Source organism: Triticum aestivum, chromosome 3B, assembly GCF_018294505.1.
Source record: "Triticum aestivum cultivar Chinese Spring chromosome 3B, IWGSC CS RefSeq v2.1, whole genome shotgun sequence".
Taxonomy (NCBI): domain Eukaryota; kingdom Viridiplantae; phylum Streptophyta; class Magnoliopsida; order Poales; family Poaceae; genus Triticum; species Triticum aestivum.
This window is the reverse complement of record NC_057801.1, coordinates 389,617,718-389,629,911: the sequence shown is the minus strand read 5'-3', so window position 1 is coordinate 389,629,911 and position 12,194 is coordinate 389,617,718. Positions and strand designations below refer to the sequence as shown.

The 12,194-nt window shown below is 44.7% G+C and overlaps 2 protein-coding genes across 2 annotated transcripts; both read left to right on the top strand.

The window, feature by feature from the left end:
- Positions 1-835: 835 nt before the first annotated feature.
- LOC123070001 (UBP1-associated proteins 1C) lies at positions 836-3,500 on the top strand. Its single transcript, XM_044492999.1, has 6 exons — positions 836-1,064; positions 1,173-1,247; positions 1,639-1,766; positions 2,299-2,752; positions 2,832-2,945; positions 3,149-3,500. Exons 1-6 carry the CDS (start codon positions 978-980, stop codon positions 3,218-3,220), a joined length of 930 nt encoding a protein of 309 aa, XP_044348934.1. The 5' UTR covers positions 836-977; the 3' UTR covers positions 3,221-3,500.
- Positions 3,501-5,414: 1,914 nt separating this feature from the next.
- LOC123070000 (uncharacterized) lies at positions 5,415-11,422 on the top strand. Its single transcript, XM_044492998.1, has 3 exons — positions 5,415-5,980; positions 9,895-9,947; positions 10,527-11,422. The coding sequence occupies exons 1-3, from the start codon at positions 5,887-5,889 to the stop codon at positions 11,106-11,108; spliced, it is 729 nt and encodes a 242-aa protein (XP_044348933.1). The 5' UTR covers positions 5,415-5,886; the 3' UTR covers positions 11,109-11,422.
- The last annotated feature ends 772 nt before the right edge of the window (positions 11,423-12,194 follow it).

Below are 12,194 nucleotides of genomic sequence, written 5' to 3'. Positions count from 1 at the left end.
CAACCCCAAGGGCGACGTTGGGGCTGTGACCGACGATGGGGTAGTGCTCGGACAGGTGTGGGAATTTGCGCCAATCGATGCTGCGGTCGGCTCGTTGTGTGCTGGAACAGGGCGGTGCTGGACCCGACGAGACACGGCGTTGCAACCGACTGGAGAGAGTGCAACTAGCACTCACGATGACATAGTGTGGGGGACTATCCAGTGATGCAAGTGGGGCGGGTGGCGAGCCCACTGACGCTTATCATGAAAGGAAGCGAGGAACGCGGCTGGGCCGACGAAGGAAGGAAGCGGGGTGGGGGGTCTCCATCTCGTTTACACGATGCGAGGAGGATAAAGCCATTTTGCCTGATCAGACGTTTCTGACGGGATTGGTTGGGGGCTGGCGCCGATCGGCTGATGCCTAGCATCGACATCGGCCTCATCCAAACAACCACTTAAGAAGAAACCTGGGGAGTTCTGAATAGGCCTTTGGAGCTAGTGTTTGATTATTATTTTCTGAGACATAGTTTTCTTTTTTTGAGGGATTTTGAGACATACTCCCTCTGTCCCAAAATAAGTGTCTCAAATTTGTACTAGCTCTAGTACAAAGTTGTACTAAGCTTAAGACAGTTATTTTGGGACAGAGGGAGTAGTATTTTTTTTAAAGAATTGTTTTGAGACATACTTTTTTTTAGACATAGTTTTTTTTGAGACAATTTTGAGACGTAGTTTTTTTAGGCAAGTTTTGAGATATAGCTAGTGTTTGATAAATAGACTTGACTAGCTCGCGAAAGCCCAGCCCAAGATGGATCGTAGAGGGCCCTTGGGCCATTCCCCCGGAAGAATGAATGGTCCAGCCCCCAGCCGCAGGGGAAACCCTGGATTGCGCCCTTCACCTCTTCTTGCCTCGCATCGCCTCCCCGCAGCCAAAAACCCTAGCGCATGCACCTTGCCGGTCCGGCCCCGAGACGCATTCCGGAAACCTCCGGAACGCCGCAATGGTTTGGTTTCAGTGCGAAGACTGCGGCGAGAACCTCAAGAAGCCCAAGCTTGCCGGCCACTTCCGCTCATGCTCCGCCTACAAGGTGACGCGCCGTCTCTCTCTCCCGTCTCTACTCCCCTCGCGTGGATTTAGCTTGCTTATTGGGATACTGACATTCGATTGTGCGACTGTTTGGTTTGGTTTTGTGCAGCTTTCCTGCATCGACTGCGGCGCAGTCTTCGGCCAGGACACCGTCCAGACGCACACCCAGTGCATCTCCGAGGCCGTGAGTTCCATCGCTTCTCTCCCTGTTATGAAATTTACTTTTCTCTTATAGGATTCGGATGAAGCGTGACATGTATGGCCGTGCAATTTGGATAACATGTATTTTTTGGTTGCTGGATTGGGATAATTGGCGTGTAAGGTTGCAGCCTTTGGGGGCGATTAAGTGTGCCTTTTAATATACGTATATTTTTAGCTTAGGTTTCTTAATGTGAATTGTTGTGTCGGCCTGTCTGGATCCCCAGTTTGTAAACCACGGAAGGGTTAGTTCAGGGCACAAATCAGTATTTTGAATGGGTTGTTCAGAGTGCGTTCTCTGTAAGAGACATTGGAACAAATGCTAGTTAATTATCGGTCCTGTGGGTACTCATTTCTCTGATCTATTGTCATTTCAGGAGAAGTATGGTCCCAAGGAACTGAACAAGCCGTCCAGCAATGCACAGGGTAAGCCAGACAAGCCAAAGCCAAATGCCGATGTTGATATCAATGTTGGGTTGTCGACACGCCCTCCTTGGTTCTGCAGGTATGCTAACATGATCCTCAGTATATATACAATTGTATTTGCAGGTTCTGTAGTAAAACCATGCTCCATATTTGCATCTCTGAACTAATATATTTGAAATCGTTGAAGTTTATATTATGCTTAATTAATGTTCATAACTTGGGTTTGTTGTGTACTGTTGTCACCATTCACGAACAGCCTGACTGGAACATTTCTGAAATACATGAGCGGTGAGCCTGATGCATAATAACGCGGTGCCCCTATAGGAACATACCAAAATAAGGCAATGTTGAAAGTTTTATAAGTCCCAAGCTGTCAAACTTCTTTATTATATTTTGTTGATTGATTGTATTAGCAAATGCCTTTCATGATCGCCCTAGTTTGGGGATCTTTTCGTTATGGAAACTTCAAATGTGTAGAGCACTCATGTCCTTGCTGTTTAGATAAGTAATCAATCCCTTTTTTGACCATGAAGTCAGGTCATTTCAGCTTAAGCAGTCTCAGTTTTCACTAACATGCCTTCTAACATAACTATCCTGGGTTTGCATCTCAGCCTATGCAATACAACTACCACCAGCAAGCAAACTCTCTTGGGGCATGCTGATGGCAGGAAACATAGGGCAAAAGCAAAAGCCTTTCATGCTTCTCAGAAGCAAGAAAATGGAGCTGAACAAACTCCAAGCGACAAGGAAACTGGTGGAGCACCAACAACAGCATCTACAGAACTAAATGACGGGAAGGGTGCTGACAGTGAAAGAGATGCTGACGAGGATGTTGTGAAGAGAAAGAGAACAGATAGCACAACCTCGGAGGAGCCAGATAATGCAAAAAGACAAAATTTATCGAACTTGAAGACTGGAGAGGCGACACAATCTGAAAATGGAGAAGCGGAACTCAAAACAAAGAGCAAAAGTGCTGCAGAAGAACTGGTCAATGATGCCAATCATCAAGATATTAAGAAGCAGAAAATCAAGTGGAAGAAAATTATTACGAAGATACTAGAGATGGTAAAGCTATATTCGATGTTGCTTTTGTCAATTTTCTGTTCCTACCTGGTGTTACAGTTAAGCTGATGTTTTCTTACAGAATTCGGATGGAGCTATGAAGTTAAAGAAGCTACAAAAGCTAGTTATCAGGGAAGTTTTAGAATGTGGTCTGTTGAAAGATAAGGAACAGCTGCATGCTCTGTTGATGGACAAGGTAATTAGCATGAAAGATAAAATTGCAGTTAAATACTTGCTCTGTCTGGAATTACTTGTCGCTCAAATGGATGTATTTAGATGTATTTCAGTGCTAGATACATCCGTTTGAGCGACAAGTAATTCGGGACGGTGGGAGTACCTATTTTCTCCTAGATTGGACTCTTGCTCAGTGATGCATTTGTACTGTTTCGTTTATTGTAGATAGCTTCGAGCTCCAGGTTTTCTGTGGACGGGAAGAACATTAGATTGGTGGCCAAGAATGAAGAATCATAGTCCCTGACATTTTCTTGTGCTCTATTTAAGATGTTACTAAAATTTGAGGGAAAATGATACCGGCAATATTATTTTTTTAGCTGTCAATTTTGGATTTGTTGTGCCTCTATCATTTCCAAAGAACTGTTCCAAGATACAGGAACTTTGTGCTTGATTTTTTTTTTTGGAACAGTGGGACCAAACCGATTTTGTAGCTCCAGATGCTGTGAACTTTTCCGGTATACTGTATTTGGCAAGGCAACTCGTTTGCAAATTGACAACTATATACGCAATCAAGAAATGCGAGCTGCCTGTGTTTTGGTACCGTCATATCAGCAACACAGCTCTCAGCCTAGTGTACCTTTTTTTTTTTTGAACACAAGAAGGGCCCCGAAGGACCCAGACTTATACTAGATAAGCATGCAACATATTACAGAAAGGCCCAACAGAAAGAGAAAATTACAACCCAGGCCGGACATTTTGCAGGTAGGACCCCAGACAACAAAAATGAAAAGCAATCGAGTCCTCTTCGCCGTCTTCGATCCTGGCCCGATCCCACCACCACCGGGGACGAAACCACTTGGGGTGAAGGAATGGCTACAGCACCGCCGGCAAACAACCGGAGGTAGACCATGGAAATACCAGGACAAAGAACCAGATAAACTGCCTCCCATATGGCTCGGCGGCCAGGAGGAAATACAGGAGCCGGACGTCGTCGCCAGAACTCCGAGTGGTCGCCTTTCGACCAGCAGATACAACGGCGCAGTGGCAAGAACCTCCTGGTGCTCTCTGCACCAAGATCCCCAACCATTTGCTGCAAAACTTGGGCTTCAAGGACATGCAGAGAGGATAGAGCAGCCAAATCCCCTTTCTTCCTCTTCTTCCAGTCCACCTCCATGGCAGCTTGAGGAGAAGTGGGGAAGAAGGAGCTTGAGCTGCAGATCTGAGAGACCCGCGAGCTTATTGAGAGGGATTTCGCCAGATCCAGCGCCTCCTCCCTTCCTCCACCATGGAGACGAAGAAGAAGACAAGGACGGCAACCACCGGCAGCTGCTCGCAAGCACCGGCGGCAGAAACCCCAACGGCATAGCGCCAAACCACAAGACGACTTGAACTAAACCAGTATATACACAAAACGCGATTTGCTGAACCCTTGTATCGCTGACCCTTATACGCGATTACAGCAGCCGAACAGACTGCCCGTAGCGGAACAGATGCGGGGTTTGTTCGGCTGCAGCCTGCAAAACGTGTGGTTTTTTATGAATTTGACGCATAATTTACACAGTAATATGAATTCAAATAACATAAAATGTGAATATTATGAATCCAAATTACAATAATTATTCAAAGGGAAAAGCTTACCGTCATCCGGCGGATCGTAGTGGCCGCGTCCGCCACCTCTGCTGCATGACACGCGTTCAAATGAAGGCTTGCATGTCGTCCTTTATCGAACACGCTTTCGAAACAAAGGCTATGTGTTCAGAAACAAATGTGATGTTGCAATTGTTTACAAGGGTCTAATTTTGCAACAAAGCGAAGCCCAAAAATATTTCTGCAACATGACCTATGTTACAAATATTTTCCGCAACACAACTTCTGTTACAAATATTTTTACAATAGTATATGTGTTGCAAATATTTCTGCAACATCACCTATGATCTTTGTTGCAGAAAATATTTCTATAACAAACTCTGCTGCAAATAAAATTCTATAGATGTTCCGCAACACGATCTTTGTTACGAAAAATATTATATAACAAACTCTGTTGCAGAAAAAATCTACAGACGTTTCTGCAACATGCTCTTTGTTACAAAAAATTCTACAACATAATCTATATTGAAAATGTTAAAATGCCCGTTAGACATGTGATGACATTGGTGTGAGGGGGATTTTTTTGTTTGTGCAACAGGCCTCTTGTTGCCAAGGGAACGAGCGCACAACACTACGTTTGTTGCAACGGGGCAAGAGCAAAGGTTTTTTTCTATAACAGAAATCTTGTTTTTGAAACACAGGCCTTGTTTCAGAAAAAAAAAATTCGGCAGGAGCGCAACACAAGCTTTGTTGCAAAGGTTGATGCACGCTCAATGAAAAAAGATCAGACGATTGGCTTGCTAACGATCCTACGGCTACTAAGGCGGCGGATGTTCCCCCTTATTCAAATCACCGAATAAAACTAATACTCCCTTTGTCTGGGAAAAGTTGTCTCCGTGGTAATTTTGCGAAAATCCCCTCACTGTATTCCTGACAAACGACGCACTCCCCCACCCCCGCTCCTCTCCCCGCCGGTTCCCCCTGCTCCTCTCCCTTGCCAGAGCCCTCTGCTCGGCGTCGCCGGAGATTCCCCGCGCAGCTCCCTGCTCTGCTCTCCCTCCTTGTTCCCCTCTTCCTCCGCTGCGTTGCTTCCCCGAGCGAGGAGAAGCCTCGATTTTTCCGACCTCCTCCAACAGAAGCCGCAGCTGCCCCGCCCACCACCGCCACAGCTCACCGCCGCCGCAACTGCCTCCTCCGCCGCTCTCTCCTGCTCGCGCAGCTCCAGCTTGCCTTCCTCTCCTAGCTTCCCCCCTCCCTAGTGACCTTCGCGCTCTGCTCCGGCTGCTTCAGATCCGGCGCCGGCGAGGCTGATATGGTGGCTGCAAGGCCAGACGGCGAGAGACGTAGCCGACGAGCCCGTCGAGCTTGCGAGCTCGATGGGGGCGGAGACGTCTTCTGTACTGCGAGCTCCACCATCCCAGCACATACTGTACTGCGAGCTCGACGACGACGGTGGCGTCTTCTTGGCAGGTTAAGCTTCCCTCCTTCAATTCCCCTCCATGATTTATGAGTCAAAACTGATTTTTTTACTGAAATTTGCTGCTTCTGACATTTGCTTAAGACTGCATGCCGGCCAACTGGTATTTCTTCAGTTAGCAAACCATGGCAGACAAATCTCACTAGGGGATCACACTTGGCCTGACCACATCTGTGTGTAACTAGGGGATCACACTTGGGGACACAATGGGCTAATTGGCTAATTTCTTCAGCAGCTCATCCTATTTTTACCTAATTGGCTGCAACCTCAGTCTCACTAGGGCATCACACTTGGCCTGACAACATCTGTGTGTAAACTAGAAATTCTAGCTTAGACTGAAACTTGAACAACTGAGTTTATGCATTTCAACTAGCAAATGTGAGATAAGAGTGAACATTTATTCTCAACTAGCAAATGTCAGATAAATTAAATTACTAATTAGTTTTAGTGATGGATCTAGCAGGATGAGTCAGTGATTAAAATCATCCATGAATGAATTAGTTAGAGGGCAGCCGACAGTACTTAGTGTACTACTGCTGCTGTCTAGTGCTCCTTTCATGACAGAGGTAGATAAATGGAGTACTCCTTTTCAAGTAATTTTGTCATTTGTTTCATGATGTGGCAAGTAATTTTGTCATTGTTTCAGACTGCAATCAAGTGTTTTGTCATTGTTTCAAAATGCTTCAGACTGCTAGATTCAAGTTCTGCTGAAACTGAAAAAAGAAAAAAAAACACACCTGAATAATTTTCGAGTTCAGAACCACACATTTTATCATTCTACTTCCAGGAATTGAACATTTTGCATTGTTGGACTGACAGGAGTAGAAAAATTGGAGTACACAGTGTACTGAGTTTTCAATCCTTGATTGTTGTACTGGCATGAAGCAATAGAAATGGCTGCCATGGCACCATTTCGAGAAATAAGTGTATAGTGTCAAAATATTCATGTGATTTCAAACTCGTGGCCAAACTGTTGTACATTATGTTTTCGGTAAGGAGCTCAAGTTCTTAACACTTAATCAAATTAGATACAGTCTTGGCGTTTTTCTGTTTGTACACCGAATCAAATTACTCTTGGTTGTAGCTAACCTACCATCAAATTTTTCTTACTCCATCAAATTACTCTTGGCTGTAGCTCCCAGACAGAATTAAGCGAATCGGAATTACTATTGTAAATAAATCCAAGATTGTTTAGAATAAGATACTGATTGACATACATCAGAATGATACTATTGGAGCATTACTAGAGTAATTTGTTGTTCCTCATTTTGAATGAGTGGTTATACTGCTGTCAAAACTACTCCATACACACACTGTCAAATTGACAAGATGGTGGTGGAGGTGGGAATAAATGTTCCAGAACATCTGCTGGAGTAGAAAATAAATGTGTGTAGTTTGCTCCACAGCAACCACACACACTGTGAAAACTGACAATATGTTATACTGTTGCCAAAACTGAAAACTGAAAACTGTTGTCATTTTAACTAAATTCAAATAAATCCAAATACTTCTATCCTTTCTCATTGAACACATGACACAAGCCATACACATGACACAATACATACACATGACACATGACACATCACATACTCCTATCCTTTCTTTTCCTTTTCCCTTTCCCTTTCTTTTTTCCTCTCTCTAACTACTCATTTCCTTGTTCTATAATGGCCTTGTTGTCAGTAATTAGCTCAGGACTGCAGTATACACCGATTATTTCCTCTCTGGCATTCTGTAGATGTTCCTTATGCAGATGCGGCATCTTGTAATTGTTTCCTCCTTGATCTTTCATCACTTCCACCATGACTGCTTGCAACATCATAAAGCTTTTGAACAGCTTATGGGCATCGTAGTTCTCAAACTCCTCCTCTACACCCTATACCAGTTCCTGTATATTCATAGGCGCTCTGCAGTCGGTTAGGGATTGGAGGGAGCAGTGGAAATAAAGATCTAGAACATTGAGCTCAGGGCTATTCGGTGGTTGTTGCAATAGTCGAATATCCAGATCTATCTGTGCCACGGCTTCTAGAAAACCAGCATCACTAGGGAGGACATGCGGTGTTGCATTATCTTGTTGAATGAAGATCGCTGTGTCCTCGTCACCGTCAGGCCATTTGTCTTGAATGGCAGGGATTACTTTATTGATCAGGTAATCTCTGCACACAGGTCTAGTAACATTGACCGGCCTCAACTCTATTGTCCCCTATCTCTGTTGTGGCTTGTTCGTTGCGCCTCGGTCTCTACCACGAACGGCCAAATGCTAAGCTTTCCATCAAATGTCATCTCCCCATCTTCATTGTAGCGAGGTTTGGCCACAGCTGTTAGAAACATTACCTTCCAAATGCTATGAGTATTGTGCACAGTTCGATTTGGTTGTTCTTCTCCAGGCAGTACGTAGTAGCTACTCTTCACTCGGGTCATGTCATACCATTTCTCATCGATGTGGACCATATTTGTCATTGGCTTGAAACTAGGCCAAGGACTTGATATCCATCTTTCATCCATCATGGATAGGCAGAACTTTAGTCTCGCTATCTTGTTATGTGGCTTGAGGGTGGGTTTGATGGTGCTCGTGACGCGTTTCAACTCTTGCAACTGAAATCGGTCATGTAGGGTTGATCGGGGAACACCTAAACACCTTGCAAGAGAACGGATTGTTCTTCTTTTGTTCAAAGGGATTGTAGCTGTTCTCGACAGATCTAGTTCTTTCCTCTTCCTACCATTGTTATTCTTCTTGCTTGAAACATCAACTTCTTGGCCTGCTGCAAGTTGTCTTTTGGCTAGATTCCATATTCTTGTAACTGTTCGTAGGTGAACATTCGGCATAGTCGCAATGAGCGCCCTGTCATACAGGTGAACTTGTCCATCTCTAAGCTCGATTACTCGTAGAGCAAAGTAAACACCATATCTCTCCTTGTCTGTCAGGTCCTTCCCTCTTGGGTTGCCTTGTGCATCAGCTTCTTGAGCTTCTCCCACTTTTGCATCTTCTTGTGCCTCTTAGCTTCTTCCACTAATGCATCTTATTGTGCCTCTTGAGCTTCTTCCACTAATGCATCTTCTTGTGCCTCTTGAGCTTCTTCCTCTTCAGGAAACCAATTCAATTCAATGTCTTCATCCTCCTCTTCCGGGATCAAGTTAAAATCAATAGTGCCACCTTGCTGAGCTTGTTCTTCTTGTTGAGCTTCATCCTCCTCTTCCGGGATCAAGTTCAAATCAATAGTGCCACCTTGCTGAGCTTGTTCTTCTTGTTGAGCTTCATCCTCCTCTTCCGGGATCAAGTTCAAATCCATAGTTGTGTGCTCCTATTTGATCTCATAACAAGAGTATACACAAGATGAATTGTTAGCATATAATCATAACAAGAAAACCATGAAGAATCCTAGACAAAAAGCAAAGAAACCAAGAAAGGGAAAAATAGAGATTAAAAGTACTCCTTGTTCATTTTGGTAACTAGAGGAACATGATGGCCCTCCTATTCATGAGCAATGATTACTAGACACATGATTACTGGACACATCATGAGCAATGACCTATTAGATCATCTCCATTTTTATTTTGATTGGTCTTTTTAACAGTTTTCAGTAGCACACCATGACACTATTTGCACAAAACAGAGCTCACTGAAAAGTAAGACTATGATCAACATCAAACTACTCCTTGACAAGCAGTGATCACTACTGAACACGATCATATTCTAGTACATCAAACTGACTTTTTTGTAATCTTATTCTGAGAGATTAAAAGTAGATGGTCATTCCTTAAAGAAACATGACACACCAAAATTCAGAGGAACATCCCCAAGCCCCTATTCTTATTCTTATTCTGTAATCTTATTTACTCACTGATTTTTCATTCTGTAATCGTTTCCTTGTGACCTCCAATTCTAAACCCTGATTAATACTCCATGCAGGCAAAATTCCTAACTGTTGGAGTAGCTTCGTCATAAGCCTGAAATGCAACTTGGTAAATCTTGTCACCTGTGTAAATTGTTTAGAAATGTTCATTCAGAGAATTTGTTGGTACTCTTTGCTTGTGTTGAATAACAAGAAGATTTTTCCCATTTTACTTGTGTTGAATAACCTGTGAACAAAATTCAGGTTCCAACAGAGCATGCATGACCTGTGAACAAAATTCCCATTTTACTTGGGTTCTGCATGATGTTGGGAAGATGCATAATTCCAGTATTCGTTTGTGCTGTGCATTTTTATCAATAAAATTTGCATACTCCATGTGTGTTCACTGAATTTTCATCCATATGCAGTGTATGTCCACTTATTTTGATTTTGCAATGATCATCATCATTCTCAGTTTTTGTATAACAAGAAATACTCCTGAATTTCTTCAACACTGGAGTAATGAATCTTTTCAGTTTTTGCAAGAAATAACATTGGAGTATGTTTCAGTTTTCACTTTTCTTCAACACTGAACACCTATCGGATGATCTACACACTTAATGCATCAATTTAGAGTAAGATGAACCTGACATTAACATTTGGTATTTATTTTGAACCTGACATTAACAGTCAACCTGACATTTAACAGGGGGACAATTGGACATCATCATCAGGAGGTCAGCAACCAACACGAACTGCAACACGAAATTTCAGGATAATCGGGAGGACAGCAACAATAAATTTCAGGATCACAAAGAGTTCAGTGGAGGCGGGGGCGGGGATGGGGATTGGAGTACCAGCCGTCCGCAATAGTGGTGGGGTGGGGGGATCCGGGGCGTCGGCGTCGCCCACAAGCAGCAACGGTGGCAGTAGAGGCGTCCACCACCGCGACCACCACCAGCTGCCGGCGGCTAAGCGGACCAGCCTGGTGGCCGAAGCGGATCAGCGCGGCGCCGTTAGGCAGCGGAGTCGGGGCCGGCAAGCTGTGTCTTGGGTGGCGATGGTCCTGCTCGTGGGTGGACGACGAAGTTCCTGCCCGTGGCCGGCGGAGGTCCTGCGCGTGGGCGGCGGAAGTCCTGCTCGTCGGTGGGCTAGTTGGCCGGCTCCTGGGCGGTGTAGGAACTGCTCGTGGGCGGCGCATGGCCTGCTAGAGGGCGCCGCATGGCCTGGTCAAGTGCGTGGAGGTGCAGAAGCGGCAGCTCTCCCTCCGGCGGGTGGCGCAGGTGAGTAGCAGCGGAGGCGCAGGTGCACAGGGGCGCCGCAGGCGGGCGGCGCCGCAGGTGGGCAGGGCCGCTGCAATGGTGGCTGGGGCTGGGTGCCGACGGTGCTGCCGCGGGCGACGGGGGATGGAGGAAGGAGAGGGGGTAATTAGTGTGATGTTTAAAAGTCAAAGGTCCTTTTTGTAAAAATGCTAATGTACTACACCGTGGACAACTTTTTCCGGACGGAGTAACTCAATACAACAATTGTCCCGAATACAGCAATGATACCGATCACACATGAATTAAATAAAATGAATGTAAAATTGGCCGGTGCCTTTGTCAATGGTGTTCAATGCCTTTGGCCATGACTCTCCTAATGGTGCTTGATGAGATCCTCCTGAAGCTGATGGTGGGTGTTTGCATCTTCAATCTGCCGGTATGTCTGAAGGAATGCTTGTATGCGCTCAGGGTCTCTAGTTAGCTTCATACAGCTACCGACATTGTCGTAGAAGAACTTCAAGTTCATGTCCCTCTCATCTTCGATGATCATGTTGTGAAGAATCACACAACATGTTATAATGTTGCTCAGGGTTTTCTTGTCTCATAAACAAGCAGGACCACGGATAATGGCAAATCTAGATTGCAAAACTCCGAAGGCTCTTTCAATATCTTTTTGGGCAGCCTCTTGTACCTTTGCAAATTCAATATGTTTTCTAGTTTTGGATTTTTTGATGCTCTTAAAAAATGTACACCAAGAAGGGTAAATACCATCTGCAAGATAGTACCCCTTTGTATACTCATGCACATTCACCGTGAAGTTGCAAGCAGGAGCATCACCACTAGCAAGTCTAGCAAACAAGTAAGACCGTTGCAACACATTGATATCATTGAGAGTACCCGACATACCAGAAAAATAATGCCAAATCCATAAATCCTCGGATGTTATGGCCTCTAGCACAATTGTTGCATCATGAGAGTTGCCACAATACTACCCATGCCATGCCTTCGGGCAGTTTTTCCAAGTCCAATGCATGCAATAAACGCTTCCTAGCATGCCGGGCCAACCTCGCTTCTCATTTGCCACCATCAATTTTTTTTGTGTCTTCCTCGTTGGG

Bases quoted from the DNA above. Each gene is read 5' to 3' on its own strand.
- LOC123070001 (XM_044492999.1), top strand. From the start codon at position 978: ATGGTTTGGTTTCAGTGCGAAGACTGCGGCGAGAACCTCAAGAAGCCC. The intron at 1,065-1,172 runs GTGACGCGCCGT...GGTTTTGTGCAG, and splicing joins GCTCATGCTCCGCCTACAAG to CTTTCCTGCATCGACTGCGG. The intron at 1,248-1,638 runs GTGAGTTCCATC...TTGTCATTTCAG, and splicing joins CCCAGTGCATCTCCGAGGCC to GAGAAGTATGGTCCCAAGGA.
- LOC123070000 (XM_044492998.1), top strand. From the start codon at position 5,887: ATGGGGGCGGAGACGTCTTCTGTACTGCGAGCTCCACCATCCCAGCAC. The intron at 5,981-9,894 runs GTTAAGCTTCCC...TACTCCATGCAG, and splicing joins CGGTGGCGTCTTCTTGGCAG to GCAAAATTCCTAACTGTTGG. The intron at 9,948-10,526 runs GTAAATCTTGTC...GACATTTAACAG, and splicing joins TAAGCCTGAAATGCAACTTG to GGGGACAATTGGACATCATC.